Source organism: Eretmochelys imbricata, chromosome 3, assembly GCF_965152235.1.
Source record: "Eretmochelys imbricata isolate rEreImb1 chromosome 3, rEreImb1.hap1, whole genome shotgun sequence".
NCBI lineage: Eukaryota > Metazoa > Chordata > Testudines > Cheloniidae > Eretmochelys > Eretmochelys imbricata.
The window spans coordinates 3,701,104-3,728,749 of record NC_135574.1 but is presented as its reverse complement, the minus strand read 5'-3'; the positions used below and the strand labels follow the sequence as shown (position 1 = coordinate 3,728,749).

Here is a 27,646-nt window from a genome sequence, read left to right as displayed (position 1 = left end):
ACAAAAGTCGCATAGAAATAGAATGTCACAGACAAACTAGCTGACCCTAGCTCTACCTGTACAGAAATACGTATTTCACATACTAGAGCAAGGAGAGTTTTACAAACTACAGATTGTTCTTACATTAAGAAACAATGGGAAGGCCTTGCTTTGGTAAAAGCACCAACTCACTCCTGTTCCACAGTTCATACACTTGTACTCTTTTGTGTTATAGTAGCTTCACTAATAATCTAACACAGTGGCTCTCAACGTTTCCAGACTACTGTACCTCTTTCAGGAGTCTGATTTCTCTTGCAGACCCCAAGTTTCACCTCACTTAAAAACTATTTGCTTACAAAATCAGACAAAAATACAGAAGCGTCACAGCACACTACTACTAAAAAATTGGTTACTTTCTCATTTTTACCATATAATTATAAATCAATTGTAATATAAATATTGTACTTACATTTCAACAAACAAATCACTGTCTACATGAAATTTCAGTTTGTATTGACTTTGCTAGTGCTTTTTGTGTAGCCTGTTGTAAAACTAGGCAAAATCTAGATGAGTTGATGTACCCCTGGAAGACCTCTGCGTACCCACAGAGTACGTGTACCCCTGATTGAGAACCACTGATCCAACTTATAGGAACATTATCTTTGAAAGTCTACATGGAACTAAAAATGGATTGGGAAACTACTACTTTCAAGTGGAGTTCAAAGCTAAAACTCAACGTTTGACTGAACAGGTTTGCTTCCTGCATATATTCCATCATCTTGACTGATCTTAGCAATTAAAGTTTTCACTGCTTTACACTCCTGTTAGTCCTGCAGACCCAACACAGCTAAGAGAAGGAATATAATTCAGCTTCTTCTTGTGCATCAGAATTGACTAAGTTCCAATCCGCTACCCCTGTGCAAACCCACAAAAGGCAGAGAGGCTGCAAAGGTGTCGATGAGAACATAATTTGGCTCAGCCACCTTTTGTTACAGGTATTCATGAAAAGGAAGAGCCTGCAGGACTCTAAGATCCCGGGCTGTGTTTCCAGGATCAGCAGTTAAAAAAAAATAAAATAAAATTTGTATCACAGTAAACTATAAATCAGAACAAAAATGCAATTCAGTGACATTTTTACAGAATCGCTTTTCATATTAAAACTGTCCATTCTGAGTTTGTCTCTCCTTGCCACTCCATTGCAATGCCTGCAATGCACACACCATAGTGGAACTTACCACAACCACTGGTTCATTTCACTTTCTTCCAGCAGCATACCAAAAGGGAAAAGAACAATAGGGCCTTTGATACTCTAGCATTTTGGGGGGATATCTACCCCAGCACAGCCCTACTGGTGGTAGCGACAACGTAGACACAGCACGGTCTCAATCCTCTAACCCTACACAGTCCTCTAACCCTACCTGTTTCTACACTAGTGCTCCCACTGTTGGTAGATTTCCCAAAAACGCTACAGTAGCCAGCCTAAAAGAGAATCTGGAGTGCTCTCTCTCTCACAAGAAGAAACATTCCGAGAGTGAGCCTGTCAACACAGGACAAAGCAGAGTGCTTACAATATTTAATTGTTGTATGGCTGCCACCACCTTCTCACTTACCATTGCTTGCTCTGCAAAGTTAAGGCCCTTTTGAAGAAAAAAAAAAAAAACTTGCCCCAATCCTCAACAGGTTAGTGCAAATGTTGTGGACAACTCTGCAGGTACAATTTCTTTTTTTCAAACCAGATTTAACAAGATGGGGTTAATGGTTTGTAAATCAGGTACACCTGCCCATACATACAGCAGATTCTTATAGGACAGGTTTCAGAGTAGCAGCCGTGCTAGTCTGTATTCGCAAAAAGAAAAGGAGGACTTGTGACACCTTAGAGACTAACAAATTTATTTGAGCATAAGCTTTCGTGAGCTACAGCTCACTTCATCAGATGCATTATAGGACAGTCGTGGCTGGGAAGGCAAGGAATCTATTTTAGGATTTCTAAGGTACTATAATATCCAAGCCCTGGGATAAGAGCTTTTTACTACTTGGCTCAGTTTTGCAGGCCTGCTGGATGTGCCAGTGAGGATCTCTGGCGATCAGGCCATTACTCTGAGCAGGAATGAGACACAGATACTTAGGCCTCGTCTAGACACAAACATTGTACTGATTAAACTAAATCAATTTAGAAACCAATTGAAACTGGTGCAATTCCTTTGGACAGACATTCTTAAAATCAGTTTAAGAGTATCCGCTATCAATTTAGCTTAAGTGAGACTTCTACAATAAACAGTAATACCTGCAATGGGATCACTTACAATACTGAGGAAGACTATTCCTTCCTGAAGGGCCTACAACCTAAATTGGACTGTACAGACACACCACCAAATGAATTAGGGACCATTGGGCCAGTTTCAAGGTTATGCACCTTGAAGGTGCATTCAAGGTAATGCACACTTGAAATCACCACTTTTATTGGTAGCCTATAACTTTAAAGTTTCTTCAGAGAGGAAGGGAGAAGTTTTTAAAGATGAAGAATTCAATCATTTCAAGGCAAGTCAGTGTGCATTTAAATTGTGTGTCAGCACCTATCAATGTTCATTACTTGCACAATAAAAGTCAAAGAATTATTGGTCTCAAGTGGTTTTTTAAAAATTACCCCATCTGGGCCACTTATATTACAAACAGTATCAGAAGTTATTCTTCCAATTTGACACAGGAAGACAACTAAATTTTCAAAATCCCAGGAATCAACTCAGCTCACAAGCACCTGAGGAAAAGTTGAACCACGTCCCCAAGTGATGTAGTGTTTTTCCTTTTGTGAAATGCTCTAACCCACATTCACTGACTTAACACATGCTAACAGGACAATGGACAGCGTTTCAGCTGCCAAGAACAAGCTCTGTACAGGATTCCTAACTGACTGCTGTTTTTAGCTCACAATGAGAAGTGAAGGGCTCATACAGCACTTCTTTTCGTCACACAACAGGGACATCTCAGGAGGAGCTGATTATGTATTTGAGTAGGAAGATATAGAGATTTATAGTCCAGATTCTATGAATGGCTTCCATGTCTAGAAAACCAATGCTGCTCTGAAGGAATTCAGTTACAAGTCACTCTGGGGCATATCTACACTACCACCTCAAATCAACCTATGTTAGGTCAATTTACAGCCACCACAGTAATTATGGCAGTGGCTTTCGTCCAGACTACCCTCATTCTGATAGTGGTGCACGTCCTCACCAGAGCGTTTCCACCAACTAGTGAGGGGCTCCCCGCAGCAAACAAGGGGGAGGGAAGGAGCCTGGTTTTCAAAGGTGGTAAGCATCTGTAGCTCCCCGTGGCTTCAAATGGAGCTGTGGTGTTTAGTATCCCCAGAGATCAGACCTTAAGTGTCTGAAGCTGGACACCCAGAATTAGAGACTGTCTTTGAAAACTGGACTGTATGTTACCTGTTTTTGTGTGTGTGTTTGTTTGTTTTTTAAAAACGGGAGCCTCAGTGCAGCAGGGCTCCCACTGGGGAGCATGAAGCTGGGGTCCCTAGCAGCAGCCTAGTTGGTGAGCTAGACTTTCTTGTCAATTTCAGGGCTCCAGCAGAGCCCTGAACTTGACAAGACCACCAACAGCAGATGTAAGGCATGCAGGATCTACACGGGCACTGCGTCCCCCTAACTACACCGCCATAAGCCCCTGTACCTCTGGGGAGTAGGGCACTTATCTGTGGGAGCAAGGCTGTAGTGTGTACACTGACATAGTTAGGCCAACATAATCTGCCTTATGTCAACCTAACCATGTACTGTAGGCCACACCTCAGATAATGCATTCTGATAATCACAAGACTAGTGATTATATTGCCAATAATGTGAAGTAGTTCTGCCCAAGCTATTCCTTCCCCATTTACATCTAATCTGAATATTACGTCCCCTAACTTCACAAACCTGCATCACCAGGAAAAGGTTAGCGGTACCATTAATAACTTTACTTATGAAAAAAATCCTCACCTCAAAGCCAATTTTCTCGCGGCAAGAACAAACGGAACTTTTCCTTAGAACAGAGTATATTCACAACACTGCTCTGAACCACTTCCCACTGAAGGAGAAAATCAGTATTCAGAGGTAAAACAATGGTGCCTCAGAGAAACAATTTTCCACTTATTTACTGGTCATTAGTTAATTCCCAAAGCCCATTTGAGATAAATTCACAAAGTTTAGTATATTTCCTTCTCCTCTAAACAGGAACTGGAGAATGCAGTCTGTACTTGAAGGCATTAACTCTTTCATAGAGGTGTAGTACCTCCAAAATTGCATGTTGGACATTTATTAGCAGAGGCAGAGCATTATAAATGTTAGTAAAGAAGCCCCAATGGAACCTTGTTACAAAGTGGAGATTAAAACAAAATTGCATTATTTTAGCAGGTGGGTTAAAATAAGTTTACAAGCAGCTGTGTCTAAGGGTATGTCTACACTACCCACCAGATCGGGTGGTGGAAGTAGTGGTAGAAATCTGTGAGGGAGTTTAAGTCGTCTGTCCAGAGAATGAAAAGATCGTTGATGTATCTCAGGGATTTCACTGGTTTTGTGGTGCATTTATCCTAAAATTCTTCTTCAAGGTGTCCCATGTTGCAAGGCACTTCAACACCATTCAGTAGGTACTTTGTTTAAAATAGGTTGGGGCGGGGGGGGCTGGGGGGGGGGAGAAGAGAAGGAAGGTGGTTTGACACAGCAGGGCTAAGCTGTGCCAGACAGGCAGGCAGGAGACACTATTACTTTCCAGTCTGTTGCCTTTCTTCCCCTCTCCCGCACCAAAATAACCTCCCTGCACGCAGTGCTCTCTGCTGGGAGATCACACTCATGATGGACTATCAGTGCTGTGCTACTCACGTTGAAGCAGAACTGGTAAGTCCTTCCCTGGTGAACAAGAGATGCAGATCATTGATAAGTGGCAAACTTACTTTTTGATGGCACAAAAAGTGCGCAAAGGGGAAAACAAGGCCAAGTTAATAAGTACCAGCTTTAAAAGCACAAGTACTAAGTTGCTTCCAACTCACCACTTCCATGTGGACATGGAGCAAATGGGCTTGTTTGTCTTGGCGTGGCTCTGCTAGCTGGTTTACTTTACCTGTAAATTGGATTTACAGGCACTTGTAAAATGCAGCTGCATCCTCTTGATTCATCCCAATCTTAAACTAAAATGTTTTATCCTTAGTACTTTGTACAGAAGTAATCTGGTAGAATGTTATCTGGAATAGACTAACTATGGCCTAAGAGTTTCTGTCTGGGATCAGGATTCCCTGGGGCATGTATCACAAATCTTTTTTTTTTTTTTTAAAAAAACCAGGATAAAAACATCAAAAGTTGGGGGGTTTTATTATAACTATTTATAAACTAAAAGAATGAAGAGTACTTGTGGCACCTTAGAGACTAACAAATTTATTTGGGCATAAGCTTCCAGGGGTTACATCCCACTTCATCGGATGCATAGAATGGAACATATAGTAAGAATATTACATTGCAATATTGCATTCTATGCATCCGATGAAGTGTGCTGTAGCCCCCGGAAGCTTATGCCCAAATAAATAAATAAATACACACACACACACACAAAACATGAAAAGGTGGAGTAAGAGGCTAATTAAGATGAGCTATTATCAGCAGGAGAAAAAAAAAATTTGTAGTGATAATCAAGATGGCCCAAATAATTTCGTGCTTTGAAATAATAGTTTAGCCCCCCCCAAAAAAGCCACACACCATCCTTAAGCATTAGTTTTAATTATTTTGTGGCATCCTCATGCGTGCTGGACACATTATAGAAAGTGCATATGACTGGTCCCAGCCCCAGGATGCTTACAGTCTAAGTGATGAACATAACAGCCAGGCAGGGGTATAATCAGACCTCAGCAGGGGACATAGGGGAATGAAAGAAAGATGGTCTCAGTAACTCATATTAGGTAGGTTTCAGAGTAGCAGCCGTGTTAGTCTGTATTAGCAAAAAGAAAAGGAGTACTTGTGGCACCTTAGAGACTAACAAATTTATGTGTTTTGATGGCTTGCTGTTCCCTCCTCAATATATATTTAATGCAAATATTTGTATTGGTGATGCTGCAGAATTATGGTTTTAGTAGCCATCTGAATGAGGCAGAGGTGGAAAACTGACAGCTTTCAGAAAACATATCCTGCACAGGAAGAAGCATGGAATAAGAACAAGAGATGTCTCAGACAGAAGGCTACAAAAGGGGCACAGAGGTTAGCATAACTGTTAGAGTGGGTCCTGCAGGGTGTGGGGATGAGGGAAGAACATGAAATGAGACCAGGTCAGAGATGGAGGCAAGAGCTGCAAAATGGGGTACCCTGAAAGAACGAATTAGAAGCCTGAACTTGATGTGTAGAAAAATAAGAAACAAAAGGGCAAAGGGAAGAGAATGACACTGTTGAAGCAAGAGTGTTTTAGCAAGACCCAAGAGAAAGAGACTGTAATAGCTGAGGAGGGAGATGCTTAAGGCCTGAACAAGGAGTTGTGCATGTCAGGATAGCACAGAATCATAGAAGATTAGGGTTGGAAAAGACCTCAGGAGGTCATCTAGTCCAACCCCCTGCTCAAAGCCCAACTAAATCATCCCAGCCAGGGCTTTGGCAAGCCAGGCCTTAAAGTCCTCTAAGGATAGAAATCCCACCACCTCCCTAGGTAACCCATTCCAGTGCTTCACCACCCTCCTAGTGAAAAAGTTTTTCCTAATATCCAACCTAGACCTCCCCCACTGCAACTTGAGACCATTGCTCCTTGTTCTGTCATCTGCCACAACTGAGACCAGCCGAGCTCCATCCTCTTTGGAACCCCCTTCAGGTACTGAAGGCTGCTATCAAATCCCCCCTCACTCTTCTCTTCTGCAGACTAAATAAGCCTAGTTCCCTCAGCCTCTCCTCATAATTCATGTGCCCTAGCCCCCTGATAATTTTCGTTGCCCTCCACTGGACTCTCTCCAATTTGTCCACATCCTTTCTGTAGTGGGGGACCCAAAACTGGATGCAATACTCCAGATGTGGCCTCACCAGTGCCAAATAGAGGGGAATAATCACTTTCCTTGATCTGATGGCAACGCTCCTAATAATACAGCCCAATATGCCATTAGCCTTCTTGGCAACAAGGGCACACTGCTGACTCCTATCCAGCTTCTCGTCCACTGTAACCCCCAGGTCCTTTTCTGCAGAACTGCTGCCTAGCCATTCGGTCCCTAGTCTGTAGCGGTGCATGGGATTCTTCCGTCCTAAGTGCAGCACTCTGCACTTGTCCTTGTTGAACCTCAGCAGATTTCTTTTGGCCCAATCCTCTATAATATGTCTAGGTCACTCTGGACTTTATCCTTACCCTCCAGCGTATCAACCTCTCCCCCAGCTTAGTGTCATCTGCGAACTTGCTGAGGGTGCAATCCATCCCATCAGCCAGGTCATTAATGAAGATGTTGAACAAAACCGGCACTAAGACCAACCCCTGGGGCACTCTGCTTGATACCAGCTGCCAACTAGACATCAAGCCGTTGATCACTACCCATTGAGCCCAATGATCTAACCAGCTTTCTATCCACCTTATAGTCCATTCATCCAATCCATACTTCTTTAACTTGCCGGTAAGAATACTGTCGGAGACCGTATCAAAAGCTTTGCTAAAGTCAAGATATATCATGTCCACCGTTTTCCCCATATCCACAGAGCCAGTTATCTCATCATAGAAGGCAATCAGGTTGGGCAGGCAGGACTTGCCCTTGGTGAATCCATGCTGACTGTTCCTGATCACCTCCCTCTTCTCCAAGTGCTTCAAAATGGCTTCCTTAAGAAGCTGCTCCATGATTTTTCCAGGGACTGAGGTGAGGCTGACTGGTCTGTAGTTCCCCTGGATTCTCCTTCTTCCCTTTTTTAAAGCTAGGCAATCATCCGGGACCTTCCCCGGTCGCCATGAGTTTTCAGAGATAATGGCCAATGGCTCTGCAATCACAGCAGCCAACTCCCTCAGCACCCTCGGATGCATTGCATTCAGCCCCATGGACTTGTGTATGTCCAGCTTTTCTAAATAGTCCTTAACCTGTTCTTTCACCACTGAGGGCTGCTCATCTCCTCCCCATACTGTGCTGCCCAGTGCAGCAGTCTGGGACCTTGTCTGTGAAGACTGAGGCAAAAAAAGCATCAAGTACTTCATTGATGTGGAAAAAGCTGGTCACTAGGTTGCCTCCCCCATTCAGTAAGAGGCCCACACTTTTCCTGGCCTTTTTCTTGTTGCTAACACATTTATAGAAACCCTTCTTGTTACCCTTCACATCCCTTGTTAGCTGCAACTCCAATTAGCAGGGGTAGAGTTTTTAAACGCTGAAGGAAAGAGAGACAGAGGCGAAAGAGGAGATGCCGTAAGTCACGACCTTCCTCTGAGTCTCCCAGTACATACTGAACTGTTTGGGCATGTCTACACTTACTGGGGGATCATGAGCAGCGATCAATGCATAGGTAGTTGATTTACCAGGTCTAGTGAAGACCTGCTAAATCAACCGCAGCTCACTCTCTGGTCGACTCCTGCACTCCACCGGATCAAGAGGAATAGGGGGGAGTCGGTGGGAGAGCATCTCCCGTTGACATTGAGTAGTGTGGACCCCACGGTAGAGTAGATCTAAGCTATGTCAATTTGAGTTACACTATTCACGTAACCCAAATTGTGTAGCTTAGATCGAACTTCCCCTGTAGACAAGGCCTTAATTAGCTCTTATGGGCAGGGACAGTACAGTACCGAGTACACCCTCTGCACAGAGTCAATTCTTTTTTAAAACCAGAAAACACACTTGATAATTCCACATGAGAGAAGAGAAGCTCATTACATTATGCAAAGAGGAAACAGTCAGAACCTTCTTTTAAACAAATCTACCAAAGCAAACACAAGGAAAGATTTCAGCAGGAGCCAGGAACTGCAGGAAGATTCTCTTGTAATTCAAGCAATGCCTTTATCTGAAGGAGACAGATGCTGTTGTACAGACAAGGCTGGGGCTGTACTGTGTGTGTTCACCCCTCCCAGCCCTGCTACAGCTCACTCTGAGTCATTCTCCATTAGCAGAGGTGTGGGAAAATAACAGTTAAACAGCATTCTTTACAAGTATCCTACACAAAGCCAAGTCTTGAGACTCCTAAAAAGCAAAACAGTATAGTGGTACACTGAGCCAAGTCAACTGGGCAAGGCCTAATTGTGTAACCATTTTCTGAGCCAGGGACTGGAAACAATACTTAGATTTCTATAATGAGCTGAAGTAGTTTTTCAAACAGTCCCAGCAAGCCAAGCACCAAGTGTTAGTCAGCAGAGAACATTGATAATGGGATTTATTGTAGCAGAGATACAAAACAGCCACAGGCTGTTGTCGTAGTTTTAATCCCATCAGAAAAACTCAACATGTGTGTTGATCAGAGTACTAATTTCTCCTACCTGTCAACAGAACACAGGTCATTTTCCCTATTACAATGCATCCCTCTGGGAACCTCCATGTGAAGCTGACAGGGCCAATTCCTTACAGTAATTTCCTGACTTAAATGCCTTATGAGAGGAAGGACACTTCATGAGATCAGAGCATCTCATGCACTAACAACTATGCAGCAGAGGGAGCGTACAGGAGGAGACCCACTCTTCATGAGCTGCTAGCCTTGGATAAAATAACAATTGAAAAAATATTCTTTTGCAAGTGTGGCAATCATTTTTCCAGCATCCCTTTAGGGCTATATCTTTGCTGCAAAGTTAACTCTGACTCCTTTCTGGGTGTTGCCCCTAGCCCAGCTCCCATCCACACACACAGATGTCTCACTGGAGCATGGTGGGGCTGCCTAGCCAGCAAATACTGGGATATAGGCTAAAGCCCAAGCATTGCTTACACTAGGGTTGGTAAATCCTGCTAATGCCGTCCGATTGTTCCATCTCTCCTGCTCCCTGGGTGCTCAAAAGGACAGTCAAGTTCTCCCACAATTCATTGAGAAGGAGTCAGAGCAGCTCAGATTTCTGTAGCACTTAGAACCTTGCGATATCCCCCCAGAAGTCCTACCGCCTCACACGACCCAGTAAAGCACTAGCGTGGATGCAGTAGAGTGGACACACTCGACTACAGCCGCTTACACCTGAGCTAAGCCAACCTGCATAAACTCTGCAGTGAAGATTGTATACCTTTGTTACTCTGAGGGCCATGCTAAATCCATTCTCCTCCTGGAGGAGAAGCAAATGATCTCCCTTCCGAGTCCATCAGTTCTTAAGTAGCTGGAAGTTGTGGCTGTTGAACGACACAAAGTAAACCCCCCGGAAGTAAGAGTACTATAGGTAGCTCTTGATCTGGTGAGCAGGAAACCACAATGCAAAGTCTAACGTGAGTCACACAGCCAAATAAGATCACCCCATGCTAGGAAGGCTCCTCTGTGACAGGAGGGTGTGTCTTCTACCAACGTGGATACTCTCTTACCCGTTTATCCTTCTGTTTAAATGATGAACGTCACCTAATCTCTTCATTAGAAGCTCCCAAAACCCCAAATCGACAAGAATCTAAATGCCAGCTCTGAAAGCGAGGGACAAACAAAGCCAGCCCTGTTTTATGTCTCTTGCATATAGGCTAGAGGAAGTGCTCATGACAAGCACACAACTCATGCTAGCCCTTCACCCTTTCAGAGCAATGCAGAGACACTCTACAAGATGCACGTCATGCGTGGGGCTTGAAGATTTACCAGACACCTAACAGCCGGAGGACCCAACCTACTAGCCCAGAGGCAGAAATGTAAAATGAAGAAGGTGGGGGCTCCATCAGGGAGATGCTAGGGCAAGACTCTGCTGAGTAGCCCAGCTTTCAGCCTGCCCCCCAAACATCTACTGGGGAGGGCATAAGGATTTTGGCATGGACTCTACTTGGAGGCATCCTCTTTCATATCCTCCGGTTATCAGGTGTCTGAATGGCTGCTGAAAACATGGGGGGTAGTTTCCACCCCTCTCCCTCAGTACCCTGTGAGTAACTGCTGTGCCTAATTCCATAGCTCCACGCAGCATCCCTAAGGAGCACTAGTGTGAAATGGACTATTCTTGACAGCTTCACAGCTGCCCACAGGTTTCTAAATAGCAGCAGAAAAACTGACCAGATGTCCTGATTTCACACTGCTGCTGCTTGTGGCTCCAGTGCCTCTCCTTGGCAGAACCAACTTTCTTCATGCTCAGAGCTTGTCTAAACAGAAAAGGTTATCTGTACACTTATACCAGCCTAACATATCATTTACAGCATGCTATTGTTATTTGTATTAGCAGACCACGAGGTATACCAGCATAAATCCCTGTGTGAACATTCTTAGCAACTTAAACTAAACCAGAAAGAAGCACTAATTCTGGAATAAGAATGTCTAAACTGGGAGTTATGCCAGTAGAACTACAACAGTGTAATTACACCAGAGGTTAACGTCACAGCCATTAGGGCTAGTTATAATTTAATCAGATGAAAGTTTATATTCTGCAGAAGTTGGTGGCTTAGCTACCAACTCTAGCAAGGGAAAGCTACCCACTCACTAGTAGAGGATTTTTCACAATCAATTCAGGTCACCCAAAATCAGAACTCAGATTTATGAGGGGGGCAAAAATTATCTGGTCGATCAAATGAAAAACAAGGAACAGGGTAGTTAGCTGCCCAAGAACGTCGTCAAAGGACAGAGAAGGCTGCAGTCTTCAGCCCCAGAACATTACTACAGATAGAGTGATACCAATTGTTGGCACAGAAAGATCTAAATCACGCGCTGGATACCAGGTGCTGTGAGTTACATCTGTAAATTACTCAGAGTTCAGAAACATCTTTGGCCATCTTCCCTGTAAAGCTCTCAGCACGAACAGTAAATTGTCCTCTCTTGTGTAGGCCTACCTACACACCCATTACAGTCAGCAACAGCAATCTGAGGCCTTGTCTACACTGGCTGGGGGGGGGGGGGGGGGGCGGAGCGGGGAGAGAAATTGATCTAAGTTACGCAACTTCAGCTACGTGAATAACATAGCTGAAGTCAACGTACTTAGATCTACTTACTGCGGTGTCTTCAACGCTCCCCCGTCAACTCCGCCTGCATCTCTCGCCCTGGTGGAGTACCAGGGTCAGGAGAGCACTCGGCGGTTGATTTATTGTGTCTAGACTAGACAAGATAAATCAACCCCCACTGAATCAATCACTGCCTGTCGATCCAGCCGGTAATGTAGACAAGCCCTGACAGTCATTCTATTTGCTACCTTAGCCATGGTCCATGCAGTTACAAACAATCCAAGTCGCCCATACTAAATGACTACACAGGACAGACAGGTCATTTGGTAGCCGTGAAAATGACAGGTTGGTAGTTTTACAATGAACATATCTGTTTAGTTTGATTAGTACTGCACAGAGCAGTAACCTCTCCTTTGTAATCATGCTGACAATCTGTTGCTATGACAGTAAATACTGCAAAGCTCAAACCACAGTTAAAACATCTTGAAATGCAAGAGTTACTTTCTCGTACGGAAGTTGGAGGAAAAGGTTTGACAGTTCTTCTAGAAAGCAATGAAGGATCCACTAGAGTATAAAGTGTCAGGGTTTAGCCAAATGGAGAAGTGCCTTATCAAGAGCTAACGCTAATCAAGTAGAGCGAGAGGTCTACAAGCCTCCAGATGTCCTTTTAGAGAGATGAATGGAGACATGCAGTTTGGCAGCAACATTCAATGAGAAGCCACCAAGCGACCTTGTTCTTAGGCATGCTGGAGACAGCTCAGACTTGAATAGCTTAGAACACAATGCACAAGACCCAGCTGCTTGCCTTTAATGGTATAAGCTACCAGCAAACTGTTAGCAAGATCTCAGCTGTCCCTTAAAGGCACAAATAGGTTAGAGACCTGGACTGAACGAGTAGGTAAGCTGCATATGCCTCTGCCGAATGTGTTCTGGAAATTTTTCTGGAGAGTAATCCAAAACTCCTAACCTCACTTCACTGCTTAGATTAGAAAGTAGCCATCAACCCTTTTCCCACCCTGGAGGTACAGCATATCTGTAATAGGCCAGTCATTTGGCCTGCTGTGGAAGTTCACTGTTCAATAGGGCCATGTTGAAGACACTGGACAGATATTTCAAAAACTTGATACCCAAAAGGAGCAGAGAGCAACGTGCTATCCCAGGCTAAATTTCAGAAAGCTACCTTGCACTGTCCGACAAGACTGTAACAGATACCGTAGCACATGTCACAGCAGATCTATTAGGAAACAGGTTTAGACCTTCAACAAGGACGTAAGAAAAATAATGTGCGTTGGCAGATACTAGTCACTCTATCCTACAATCGTCGTAACAGGCAGGACGATTAGTAATACTGTAAAGGTCTGACAGCATTCGTTACAACATCCTGTTAATCACAATGGTGGTATGCCCCACTCCGCTTTAAAAACCAACACTGCAGTATTTTAAAATGCTTACACCATTTTTCCAGAGATTAACTAAACTCACTCTTTGAGATTCAAGAACATCCTGCCAAAGCTTCCCCTTCTCCACACACCCACAGCTTCCATCTTGAGGGAGAATGAAAAAGAATGCAGACTATTTTCGTGGGAGTGGTAGGAACTGGCCATTCAACTGCTTTGGCTTCAAACCTGATATGCAAGTTGTTAGCACCAACTGAAAAGCACTGGAAAGTCCTCTGAGTTGGAGAAATAAAGAAGTAATTTTTAACTTTTGGGGGGATAATTTTTAAAAATGAGACCTTGTAGTCAGTCAGTAATGCACACTAAGCCCTATCAGTATTCTGAAAAGCAAATCCTAATTTTCTGAGGAGCTTGTGTTTTCAGAAACAGCAGCTGAGAGTGTGCCACAGACACTTTCAATTAATTCATGACAGCAGCATTCTACATGATGGAGAACACATTATTTTTAGTCTACAGACTCCTAGAGAATTCTGGAGTGCTCAGGACTGGAATAGAGCACATTCTGAAGCCAATGCTAAGAAATCAGCAGCCCAAGGTTGCGTGGGAAGAAAGCCAGAAAATATCTAAAAAGCACTCTGGAGACCAGAAGAACCTAGAAAGTGTGAAGTGTAATGACAAAAAGGGTTGCAAACACCACTTGATTTGTCCAATATAGTAATAGGCCTCTAGGAGCAGTTTGCCACATCCACCCAGCACCCTTTAATCTCTGGACTTCAACCACATCATTTTTGCTACTGTCACCCATTAACATGCTATTAAAAAATCAACAGAATATTTGGACGTCTAGTACCTGGTGCACTGTGTCACAGTAGAGGTGCTGTAGCTAGAAAATTCAGCACAAGTCAACTTACTCAATACTACCAAGGTAAAGCAGATGTTCCACAGCTGCCTATAGCATATTCACATGTAAGATCAATTTAGCACATGGGTGCAGCCTAAGATATGGCTCTCTCTGCACTGGGTGGTTTTGATCAGGCCAATGTTTTTAATTAGGTCTTAAAAATAAAGTCTAAATAAATTCTAACCATGCCATGCTTTCCAACCATACCTTGTGTCTAATCTGTGAAGACTTGGTTGGGGTAAAGCCTCTCTTCTGGTGAGCCACCTCACAGTTTCATACCACAAGACAATTGTGCTTGACAGGAATACTGCTGCAGATGAATCTGCTCAGAGTGAAGCTCTGCAGAGATCCTTTGACTGCAGCTCCTAACCAGACCAAACCAGAATGAGATCAGGCCCATTTATTTTCAAAGCATGAAGCAAGATACACCCCCCCCAACCCCTTTTTCTCCACCCTTCCCCAATAATATGCTTTAAAGAACAGTTATTTCTCATGGGGGAGGAATGAGAAGCAGAAGATGGAGGAATTTAAGTAACACCAGCTGCAGCAAAGAAAGACTATGAATACGCTCTCTTACGGGCAAATTCATTGTTACTGTATGTAACAAGCAGATATCATAATAAGCACATTAGAAATGCTTAAGATAGACAATGCCTCCTGCCCAAATCTCAGTATTACCTTCCTGTTTATAACAGATCCTCAGTGGGAGGATAGTACTGAGTCTCCATATGCCATATGGCAACTGGGAGATTCCAGAAAAATCAGCACTTCCTGATGCATAATATCTAATTCTGCCTGCAGCATCTGTACATGCAGAACTTCCTGCTTATTACATCTGGGCCCATGGAAAAGAAGCCCTTGAGGAATTCCACCATGATTTCAACAGTTTCCATCCCACCATCAACCTCAGCCTAGACCAATCCACACAAGCGGTCCATTTCCTGGACACCACTGTGCTAATAAGCGATGGTCACATAACCACCACCCTACACCGGAAACCTACTGACTGCTATGCCTACCTACATGCCTCCAGTTTCCATCCAGGACACACCACACAATCCATTGTCTACAGCCAAGCTCTGCGATACAACCGCATTTGCTCCAACCCCTCAGACAGAGACAAACACTTACAGGATCTCTATCAAGCATTCTTAAAACTACAATACCCACCTGCTGAAGTGAAAAAACAGACTGACAGAGCCAAAAGAGTACCCAGAAGCCACCTTCTACAGGACAGGCCCAACAAAGAAAATAACAGAACGCCACTAGCTGTCACCTTCAGCCCCCAACATAAACCTCTCCAACGCATCATCAAAGATCTACAACCTATCCTGAAAAATGATCCCTCACTCTCACAGATCTTGGGAGACAGACCAGTCCTCGCTTACAGACAGCCCCCCAACCTGAAGCAAATACTCTCCAGCAGCCACACAACAAAAACACTAACCCAGGAACCTATCCTTGCAACAAAACCCAATGCCAACTCTATCCACATATTTATTCAAGTATCACATTAGCCATGCCATCAGGGGCTTGTTCACCTGCACATCTACCAATGTACTATATGCCATCATGTGCCACCAATGCCCCTCTGCCATGTACATTGGCCAAACCAGACAGTCTCTATGCAAAAGAATAAATGGACACAAATCTGACATCAGGAATCATAACATTCAAAAACCTGTAGGAGAACACTTCAACCTCTCTGGCCACTCAGTAACAGATTTAAAGGTGGCAATTTTGCAACAGAAAAGCTTCAAAAACAGACTCCAAGGAGAAACTGCTGAGCTTGAATTAATATGCAAACTAGATACTATTAACTTGGGTTTGAATAGAGACTGGGAGTGGCTGGGTCATTACACATATTAAATCTATTTCCCCATGTTAAGTATCCTCACACCTTCTTGTCAACTGTCTAAATGGCCCATCTTGATTATCACTACAAAAGTTTTTTTCTCCTGCTGACAATAGCTCATCTTAATTAGCCTCTTACTCCGTCTTTTCATGTTTTGTGTGTGTGCGCGCGTGTTTATATATATCTTCTTACTGTATGTTCCATTCTATGCATCCGATAAAGTGGGCTGTAGCCCATGAAAGCTTATGCTCAAATACATTTGTTAGTCTCTAAGGTGCCACAAGTACTCCTGTTCTTTTTGCGGATACAGACTAACTGAAATAAGCAGGTTTCAGAGTAGCAGCCGTGTTAGTGTTCTTCTAGAGCCTAAGCTGAAGATCGCAGATCAGGAATCTGCAAGCTCTTCACAAGCTGGAGGCTTGGAGTCATAGAGACTAACAACCAGCAGGACTTTGCATCTTTACAAATCAACTAAAACCAAGGTACCTGTGTTACAAGACAACAGAATGAAGCTTTCACATAACTAATAGTGAGACTTTGAATCTTAGGATGCTTTATTCACAGCACTATTTTGTTTGTCTCAAGAATAAGGAAAGAGGTGACTGTAGAAGGAGAATGAATAGAAAGCTACTTGTCATTGATAATTCCAAGAGAAAAGCAAGCGAAAGATGGAGATTTTATGACCCAATAGTTATGCTATAAAAAGCCACCCACTGTGGCATTTTTTAAGAACCAGCTTTTGCTTTTGGCTTATTAAAAATTACCAAGATTACACCTCAAAATGATAGCGAACTCCTCAGTATGCTTTCATTTTTGAGCCTGCCAGCGACCAGCATTCCCTGTCTAGGTACTTATATGGCCCCATCACTGCAATATCGAAGTAGCTCCCACGAGTAAAAAATTACAATATTTCTCACTTCCTTCTTTGCTGACAAGAAGAGGGCTTGGGTTGTTTTTTCCCCTCTCCTGGGCAGAGCACAGGACTGGGACTCAGACGACTCAGGTTCAATTTCCAGCTCTGCCATTTCTTTGCTGGGAGACCTTGAAGCACAGGGAAATGACTTGCCCAATTTCCCCATCTGTAAAATGGGAACAAGTATACCAACTGCCTGTGTAAAGTGCTTTGAGGCCTATGGATGAAAAACATGCATTATATAAGAGATCAGCATTACTGTAACTAAGTAGTGAATACGTTATTGCAGGAAGGGCTGCGTTTCCTTCAAGCCTCCCCAACACGAAGACCTGAAGTAGTAATTTGTTTGTGTTTTCTTACCTATCCACCCTATTTGGAGTACACATTGAGACCACTTCTTAGCCTGCACCCATTGTATACGTCCCTAAAATATTGGAGGGAACCAGACTAAGTACCTCATGGCAGAGCCCTTGTCTACAATCACTGTGAAGCACCAAGTTTGCCTATGGCCCCGTACAACAATGCTTATGGTTAAACAACTGTTTGCTGGTAAGCTTGTGTACCTCTGGAGAATCATACCTACACAACTATTCTCCTTTCAATGGCAGAAAGTTTTAAACAGAATACATCCTTCAAGATAGTGCTCTGGATGCTGGAGGCAATAAATGAGTGTGCTTGAGCAGACCCCATATTATATCCTTCAGACTTTTCAGGTTTCTTTGCCATCTTTAATAATACAGGGCTGCACTTCATAGAATTTTACATGCAGTAAAATTAGCATTGGGCTTGCACATGACCTTGAACAAGAAATCTTTACTTTGGATTCCAAACCTCCATCCTTTCAGTAGCAGAAATAATTTGCACACCGACACGTGACACAAGATGGGATGCTGAGATACATATGCAGAATCAGAAGTTAGAAATAAGATTAAAAAAAAGTAGGCCACGTTTCTCCTGCCACCTCCACTCAAATTTACTGTGATTAGAGTTGCTGTAGTGTCCAAAGGCCCAATCAAGACTGAGGTCCCACTGTCTGCATCACTGAGGTGGGCACCATATCCACCCAAGAATTTGCTCTCTCAACAGACAGCATTGGCCAGGAGGGTTGGGAGAGAACAGCAAAAAAAGGTAGCCATCTGTTCTATGCAGTTTTCCAGTTGGTTTTCAGCCACCAACTTCCAAACCTGGGGAAGTGAATCATTATCTCCATTTTACCCTGCACTGCCCTACCTCAGAGGAGTGTTATAAAGACAAGCACATTTCAAGGTTGTGGGACATAATCTATAGGAATGGGAGACCTGAGGAATTAAGATAAAGATACAATTTTAGCCCCTTCAGCTGTAAACACTTATGCATGAGCGCAGTCCCAAGGAAGTCAGAGACTATTCATATGATTAATGCTACATGTCTGCTTAAATAAGTATTTGCAGGATCACGGGCTACATTTTCAATCTTGTGGTTTTTGCCTATATCAGCTTTAGAAGATTCAAGGAAGATACCCTACCACTGGGGCATTTTTTAAACAGCAATTTAAAATGTAACAAATAAATTTTAATATAAAGTTGCATTAACACAAATTTTCAAAGCCTGAACAGGACTTGATTTTTTTTTTTTTAAACCAAGTGATTTAAACCAGTCTATCCCAGTTCCTAATCTGTAAAATGGGGATAAGAACACTCCTCTCTCCACGTGGTATGGTGAGAATAAATAAGCAATTGCTAGGATAATGGAAGCCATATAAGTACCTACAATACATAGAGCAATTCTGGTCTTTGGGCACAAGAGTCCTCTGCTGCTGGTTTGCTCAGGAGACCTGGCTCTCACGAGGGATGGCCCAAGACTGTGGCACTCACTCCCTTATCCACCATTTCCAGCCCATGCACAAAGCACAATTCCTCCCCCTTGCTTTTCTATTAACCTGACATGCCATGGGTTTGGAAAGGCATCCATACACAATCATTCCCCTTGTATGAGGAACAGAGGAACCCCACTTGACTGGTATTAATCATTAGATTTAACTCCTGAAGGTGCTCAGATACCATGGTGATAAGTGCTGTATGAAAAAACCTAAATGGGATATAATACCATGCTAGTACAGGAGTACAGACAGCGAAACTAAGCATAAGGTGAAGTTAACAAGTCTAGTTTCACTATTGATGGGAGGAGCCGGGGCATGAATATCAATTATAAAAAAAAAAATCCAATTTTAAAAGTTATTTTGATCTGAGTGAAGTTTTATTAGTACCACAGATAAAGAAAATATTATTTTAATATGATTCTTATGTCAAGTGTCCCTAAAACATTATAAAAGGGACCACAAGTTTTGGTACAACATCTGCTTCTGTAACCTGAAATTTGGATACCCCCAAAAAGTCTACTTGTATTTACAATCATTTCCTTAAATAGGTTTCATCGATGTAGACTTACTCATTGTTCCCATACGTTTTAAGCTGTATTATCTACAGCAGAGGATCAGCTTCTGTATAAGAATATCCATCAGTTTTGCACAATAAACAGCAACGTGCACCCACGTATTTAACATGGTTGAAGCCATAAAGGTATTTGCAGCCGAACACAGCTCTAGTCCCACAACTCCCATTAACGGATCCCATGCACCAAGCTGACAGCACACTCCTACTGTGGGAAGCCACAAGCCCAGTCAGCAACACTGGAACACAAACAGTCAGGTGTAGACACCCGCTGTATTCAGAACATAGTGCGAGAACCCCATCCTGTGTCATCCCTAGTTGACTCAGTCATGTTACAAAAGCTGCTGCTGCCCAAATGACTCTGATTAGACCAGCAGTTCTCAAACTTTTGTACTGGTGACCCCTTTCACAGAGCAAGCCTCCTAGTGCGACCCACCCTTATAAATTAAAAGCACGCTTTTATATATTTAACACCATTGTGGAGGCAAAGCGGGGTTTGGGGTGGAGGCTGACTGCTCGCGACCCCCCCATGTAATAACCTTGGGACCCCTTGATGGGTCCCAACCGCCAGTTTGCAAACCCCTGGTTTAGACAGAGAAGGATTTTCTCAGCCTGGGAAAAGACTGCATAGAAAGTGAGGGTCAGGCAGCAAAAGCTTTTTTTAAAAAAAACAAAAAAACAAAAAAAAAACCCACACCCGTTTAAAAGGAGCAAAGCAGCCCCGACCACGATCAAGGTGAAAGCTTTTCCCGGGGGCTCCATTATACCTTAATCACACCCTCGACGTTAGACATGGGAAGAGCCCTTCAGGGGACGCCGAAGGAGCCGGCTGCGGCTATTACACTTGGCCGGCTTCATGCAGAGGCACGTGCCCCCCGGATCAGACGGAGGATCGCACCTCACCCCGCGCCGGCTCCAGCCGGCTCCACGCGGCCGCGGCGCCCCGCGCCCGGGGCCGTCCCGGATCCCCGGCGGCTGCCGCAGGAGCCGGGCGGGGCGGGGCGCGAGCCGCGCGCGGGGAAGGCGCCGTGCACGCGGCAGGCACCGACGCCCCCCACCGCGCGCGTGCCCGGGGCGCCTCCCGCCTGTCACGGCGCCCCGGGGTGCGTCGGCGGGGGGAGGGGCCGGGCCGCCGCCTGAGGCGCCTTGCCTCGGGAAAGCCCCCCCCCCCCGCCCGGGGCTCCCCACACGGACCCCTCCGCCCCATGAACCCCCCCCAGGGCTCCCCACACGGACCCCCCCCGCCCCATGAACCCCCCACACGGACCCCCCCCGCCCCATGAACCCCCCCAGGGCTCCCCACACGGACCCCCCGCCCCATGAACCCCCCCCAGGGCTCCCCACATGAACCCCCCGGAGCCCCCCGCCCGTCCCATCACCTCCGGGGCTCCCCGCACGCCCCCTCCAGCCCTCAGGCACCTTGTACTTGTCGAAGCCGGCCAGCTGCTCGGGGGTCACGTACTCGTAGCCGGCCATGGCGGCGGCGGGGCGAGCGAGGAAGCGGCCGGTCTGACAGCAGCAGCCGCGAGGGGACTGGCGGCGCGGAGCGGACCTGACTTGTCCCCCGCCGGCTGCCGTAGCCGCCTCCCGAATCACGCTCAGGCCCTCCCCGGGCTCGGCATCAGCCCACCTGGCGTGCCTGCTGACGTCACCGCGTCGGCCCTCCCGCTGCCGCCATCTTGGGACAGGCAGGGGCAGGCCCTGCCTGTGATCACGTGGCACCTCCCAGCCATGCAGCAGGTGGCCCTGAGGCAGGGTCACCCTGGGGCCTGGCAAGGCTGCCCCCTACAGGGGGAGAGGGGAGCTCCTTGGTGCAAGGGGGCCAATGGGGGCAGAATCCCAGGCACCCTCGCGAAAGGGTGGTGGGGGTCCCCTGCGGCCAGCCCTGAGACTTGCAGTGCTGTAGCGCCCGGGGGCTGTGCGCCTGGGACCCTGCTTGGCTGGGGGAGGGATAGCTCGGTGGTTTGAGCTTTGGCCTGCTAAACCCAGGGTTGTGAGTTCAATCCTTGAGGGGGCCATTTAGGGATATGGGGCAAAAATTGGGGATTGGCCCTGCTTTGAGCAGGGGGTTGGACTAGATGACCTCCTGAGGTCCCTTCCCACCCTGATATTCTATGATGGTCTGTCCGCGTAGGCTGCAGCCACAGAGGTGCCGTGGCTGCCGGCGGGAGCCAACTGGACCTAGAGACCTTACAGATAAATCCTGGAGGGGAAGTAGCCGTTTGTAAATCAGAGGTTGTAAAATGACACGGGTATCGGTGACAACGCCACTTTACTGCATCTGAGGCTGGAAAGCCTGGATGTGGGACTGGGCCCAGCAGCTCCACGGTAGTAACAAAATCCCCACTCGTTGTAAGGCTGGGGAGAGCCAGGTCTCCAGGCCTTTGCAGGAGGCTCTGATGCATGCTGCGCTTCACGCTCCCTCTGTGTGCTTTGATGTCAGACCCACTATGGCCCGCACCAAGCAGCCATAAACCCAGCTAAGGATTCCCCTTCTGTAAAATGACAGGTTTCAGAGTAGCAGCCGTATTAGTCTCTATCTGTAAAAAGAAAAGGAGTACTTGTGGTACCTTAGAGACTAACTGTAGCTCATGAAAGCTTATGCTCTAATAAATTTGTTAGTCTCTAAGGTGCCGCAAGTACTCCTTTCCCTTCTGTAGAGGAATTGCTGACTGGTGTAGGGGCAGTACACCATCACCCCACAATCCCTGCTGCAGACAGCTTGGCCAAGGAAACAAGGGTGTGTCCGTGTGCTCTGGTGATTCCTGCTGGTGAAATGACCTGTCGGGGTTGTTGGTCAATGTAAAGCAGTCTTCAGTTCAAAGGATCTAACACGGTAAACTGCTGCTGTCCATCACTCACAGTTCTACATTGCTCAAAAATAGACAGTGATCGTTACCTTTGGTAACGGGGTGGTTGCACCAGGCATTCTCAAAGGCTGTATCAGATAGCAAGTCCTAGGGGCTAAGAGGAAGACTAATGAGATAATAGGGTTTATCACTTATGAGTCACCAGTGCAAATCTAATCCGGGTTGATAATGATTAAAACTTTTTCTCATCTGGTGGCTGGCTAGTGGGTTATATTGGGATGTCTCACTCCAATGGTCGGAGTGTAGGTGTCTGTAACTACAGCCATTGGATGCTGACCCCTGCCACATGACAAAGGTATTAACTGTTTGCAAAAAGAAAAGGAGTACTTGTGGCACCTTAGAGACTAACAAATTATGTGTCATGCTCCATGGAGGGGCTCACAACTGTGAATGCCTCTCAGGTTCCACTGGCAGAAAACAGGGCAGACACCCCAAACTGGTGGTGTGTACTATGCTTAGATTTCACCACGCCCATGACAAATATGAACTCCTGGATCACTGTAACAATCTCACCATGGAATCACAGACAGTCTTCTCAGACTCTCCAGTCTATCTTGCCATCCAGACAAACTGGACTGTGTAATAAAAGGTAACTCACCAAAAATCACACCACATCAGGTTGCTACTAGTGCTAAGAGACTAGTCATTTACCCCAGATTAATTGCTACTAATCAGATTTTACATGAAAGACAACAGTGGCAGCCAATTCTCTAATACACTAACTAAAAGTTTATTAGTTAAAAAAAGAAAAATAAATGAGAGTTATTGAGAGGTTAAAGCAGGTGAAATATATTAATAGGTGCACCACAGTTTGTAATACCAAATGGTGGCCGAGATGTAATAAACTGCCAGTTTTCCAAAAATCTTTTCAGGGAACCCAGATACTCTCTGGGGATCTCCACTTTGCATCTGGTACACTTCCCTGTCAGAGTCCAAAACAGTCCAGAGATAAAAGATCTTTCCTGGTATCCACATTTAAAGCTTCTTCTGACAGGAAACAAGTTGACAGGGTCTCTACCCACGTGAGCTTTTCCTTTGGTGAGGGAAAGTGAGGAAGGAATTTGGAGTCTTTTGACAACCTATCACCACGCAACCTGACCACTAAAGTTCTTCATTTGCATTTCACAAGGCTTCTTTGTTGTTTGAGGGGCCTTTTAGATACAGGGGTGTACATAATGTCAATGTTTGCTGTTAGATTACAACAGGAACCGTTACTGAAAACAATACAAATAACATTCCACTAGTTTTCATGAAGTTTAAACATCTGAATACACACTTAGACATATAACAATTGCTTTGATCTATGCTAATACGGTTTAAATGCCAAATGCACTCATACATTTAACAATCGCTTTGATCTATACTGATACACAAGTGAACTGACCTGGCTGTGACCTGAGCTGGCTTCTACTCTGTCAGGTGACTGGGGCCAGGAAAGTGAAAACCAGTCTCTTACCAGGTCTCCTGGGTACCACCCCTTTATTAATGTCCACAGCACAAATTCCATCATTGTTACTGTTTACAGTCACAGGAGAGGCCAATGATTCAACAGGCGATGCACTTCTGAGAAATGGAAAGTGAGTTTTCCCAGCAGCTAGGCCACAACTGGGGAGCTTGCCTTCAGGTTACATCAGAACAACCATGGACTTCAGCACTTCCATGATGAAACGTACAACACATCTTCAGCTTAGCTTCCCCATAGAGACCACACGCAACACACCCCTGTCACGGAGTCCCTGGGCGATGCTCTGGAACTGCTCCCCACGAAGCCAGGCAGGACTCTGGGGAAGTCTCCTTTCTGTGAGCAGCCTGTCTGCAGGACACACAGCTCACACAGCTTCCACCTTCCTGGGTCTGACCTCGGAGCATTCAGCATCCTCTGCCTCTCCGTGCACTTCCCCCAGTGAGTCCGCCCAGGTGGGGTCCTGGGGAAGCCAGAGGGTCCAGCACCCCAACTCTGCAGTCAGACGTGACTCTCAGCCAGCCAGTAAAACAGAGGTTTATTAGACGACAGGAACATGTTATAAAACAGAGTTTGCAGGTGCAGAGAACAGGACCCCTCAGCTGGGTCCATTTTGGGGGGCAGTGAGCCAGACAACCACATCTGCACTTCACTCCATGTCCCAGCCAGCCCCAAACTGAAACTCCCTCCAGCCCCTCCTCCTCTGGGCTTTGTCCCTTTCCCGGGACAATACAGTGGGGTACAGTCAACTCAGATCGACTGTGTAAATCAAACTCAGTGGAGTTACTCCGGATTTATACCTGTCCAAAGGAGCCTGATTCTCCTCCCGCTCATGCTTTTTTACATCTGTGTAACTTCATGTACTTCAGTGGACTTACTCCTGATTTACACGTGGGTACATGATCACCACTCATTACATAACGTTTTCCCATTTTCTTGTAGCATCTGCTTACCTTGATAAATGGCCCGTGAACCTCATTAACAAAAGGCAACTGCCTGAAGAAGAACTCGAAAGCTTGTCTTGTTCACCATCCAAAGTTGGCCCAATAGAAGACAACACCTCACCCACCTTGTCTCTCTAAAAGGCAATTAGACATTTTTGGGAAAAGGCTGAAAATGAAATAAAATATTGCAGTGCTTATTCGGTGGACATGCAGCTCTAAGGCTCCTTCCCCCGGATCTGGGCTGGGACCAATTCCCTGCCTTGTCAATGTCCGGCAGAGAAGCGGACCTGGCTGGAAACACGCTGGCATCGGCTCAGATAAAAGGGAAGCAATGCTGTTTGGCAAGAGGAAGCAGTTTGTGGAACTGCCAAAGCCTGAGTCTGCTCCCTCGGCTGAGGGCCCTGCCCTATCTATTGTCAAAGTAGTCTGAGGTCTTGGATTTCTCCTAGGTTTTTCTCTGTTCTAGACTCCCATACAGTGGCAATGGCCAGAGGCTTTCTTCATTTTTTGCTGGCTGTTCCTCTCAGATTCAGACCTGACCGTGATCATCTGGACCGTTGTGACCTCTAGTCTAGATCACTGCAATGTGCTTTCCCTAGGGTAATGCCCAAGGCCTCTTTCAAGCTTCAGCTAGCGGGCAATATGGCCTTTTGAGTAGGACAGACAGCCCAGAGCATATGACACCTGTGCTCTGCTCTGCCTGCCAGCTCACTTCCAAATGAAATTACTAATGATAGAGCTCTAATTACTTCCCAAGTGCTGAGCAGCCGCAGCTCCACATGAAGTGAAAGGGATCTAGAAGTGAAAACCAGACCGCAAGTTGTCTAGGCCCCAGTTAGCTCAGCTCTCTCCCTATCCCCTGACACAGCATGTGTGCTCAGAATACGGGCTTTGGCTCTCTGCCCTAGGGATGATGTTTGTGGGAGGAGAGGGCAGGGCATTCTCAGGGTCAGGGCTTGCCCCTCCGAAATTCAATCCCAGCAGCTATTCCTGAGCCCAAACTTGGCCACTTTCAGAGTGAGGTGTGAGACAAGTCTGTCTCTTTGCTCTGGCTTCCCAACAAAACCAGGGCCTTGGGATCCCCTGAATTTAACCTACCTGCTGCAATTCACCAGCTCAGCCCTTCTCTGGAAGGCTGGGATCAGGGAGTACATGATCCCTGTTCTGAGAAAGGTGATTTCTGGCATCTTTGTAACTCACTTCACCTTTGTTTGATCCCCTCTCCCTGTCCCCCCTTTCTTCTTTTAATATTTATTTGGCAGGACCCTGGCCAAATTTTGCTTTCAGTTACACTGGAGTAATTCTAGATTAACTCCATTGACTTTAGTGGAGTTGCTTCAGATTTAGATCCAGTCTATACTGAACCTATTAACTGTGATTTTGTAACCAGCTAGGGGAGTAGCCAGTTAGTTACTGTTGGCTGTGTGATTCTGTTATTGATCACACCCAGCTTTTTTGTCATTGCATCCACACTTAACATGCTGCCTAACCTTGTTCGTATCAGTGTCTGCTGGGAAAATCTGGGCAGCTCTCCATAGCGCCTCAATGGAGAACAGAGTGGCTGAAGGATATGCAGAGAGGGCAGCACCAGTAGCCCATGGAGCAATGCATTCTGGGATAGCCCAGCTCACAGAGAACTGGGAAGAAAAACAGACTTGCCAGATTGGTGCGGGGTGGGGAGGGGGCCCGGTCCGCATCATAATCACAGTGTCGCAGCCAAGTTATAGGGTGGTCACATAGGCAGGTGTGAAACGCTGTTAGCTGCCATAGCTACTAACCATGTTTTTACCAGGTGTTGGTTGTGTAGACACAAACCATGTTTTGAGCCAATCAGTCCATGAAATAGTTACACGCTTGGTTAGCAGCGTTATGTGGCCAGGGCCTTGCACTGAGGTCACGGAGATCAGAATCTCTCCCCCTTTCCCATCAGCTCTGGACTTGACTCCTATTCAACACTTAGTTAAGCATCACTTAATTGCTGAGCATTGGCTGAATGCATCCCGATGATGTGGATTTATTTTATTCTTATTCTGTGCAGACTAAGGAACCGTCCATACTGATCCCGGCCTGTATTTATTTACTTATCTAAACCCATCCATAATTTTCATCACTGGAGCATCCACGCACCTCAGCATGATTAAAAACTACACTCATAAATAATACAGTTACCCCTGGGAGCAGGCAGGAGCCCATCCCTGCATCAGTAGAGAGCTCTGCTGCCAAGCAAAAAAATAAAAGCCCAGATTTTCAAACTTTGGGGCCTAAAGTTAGGTGCATAAATCCAGATTAAGGCACCTAAATAAATTGCCTGATTTCAAGTGATCAGTACCCAATAGCTGCCACTAATTTCAGTGTATGTATACACATATACTATATCTAACAGAGACAGTCAGTCATACAATCAGTGAGGAAATTGCTTTGGAAGAGGTCATTATTATCACCCATTGTTATCATTTCCACCATCTGCTCCCTCCTGTATTGTTTTACAGACAGCGAGTTCATTCCCTTTCTTAGGCAAACACTACTAGTAAAAGGATCAATAACCAATGCGTGACTGGGTGCCCCGTGGCTCACGTACGACCCATTCTGGGGACAGTACCTGTCATGATAATGACAGTACCACCGACTGGGCTCAGATTCCTACAAAGCGCTGCCGAAGGCCCGCTTTGAGGCATTCCGAAGGGAACGGAACCAGGTTTAATAGCTGTGTGAAGCAGCCACTTTGGCTGTAACTGGGAGCCTTTGGCTGGAACCAGGTGATGAGTGGAACACTTCACTGCAGAGACAAACCCTGCCTCCCCTGAGTTCAGTGACAGCTTTTGGTTTCAATGGAACCAGGATTTTGCCCAGTACAGTGTACAGTAAAAGCTGTGTTATCCAGCACCTTTCCAACCGGAAAGCTCTATAAAC

At 45.5% G+C, this 27,646-nt stretch overlaps 1 protein-coding gene across 2 annotated transcripts in view; it reads right to left on the bottom strand.

Moving 5' to 3' along the window:
• Window positions 1–21,019, bottom strand: part of SELENOI (selenoprotein I) — a 61,697-nt gene extending 40,678 nt beyond the window's left edge. Inside the window, exon 1 of one of the 2 annotated variants that reach the window (XM_077812302.1) lies at window positions 20,880–21,019. In XM_077812302.1, coding sequence (XP_077668428.1) covers window positions 20,880–20,936 — 57 coding nt within the window. In that variant the 5' untranslated portion in view covers window positions 20,937–21,019. Of the gene's footprint in view, window positions 1–20,227; window positions 20,330–20,879 lie in introns of those variants that run through there. The other variant, XM_077812303.1, reaches the window with a different exon arrangement.
• Window positions 21,020–27,646: the final 6,627 nt, after the last annotated feature.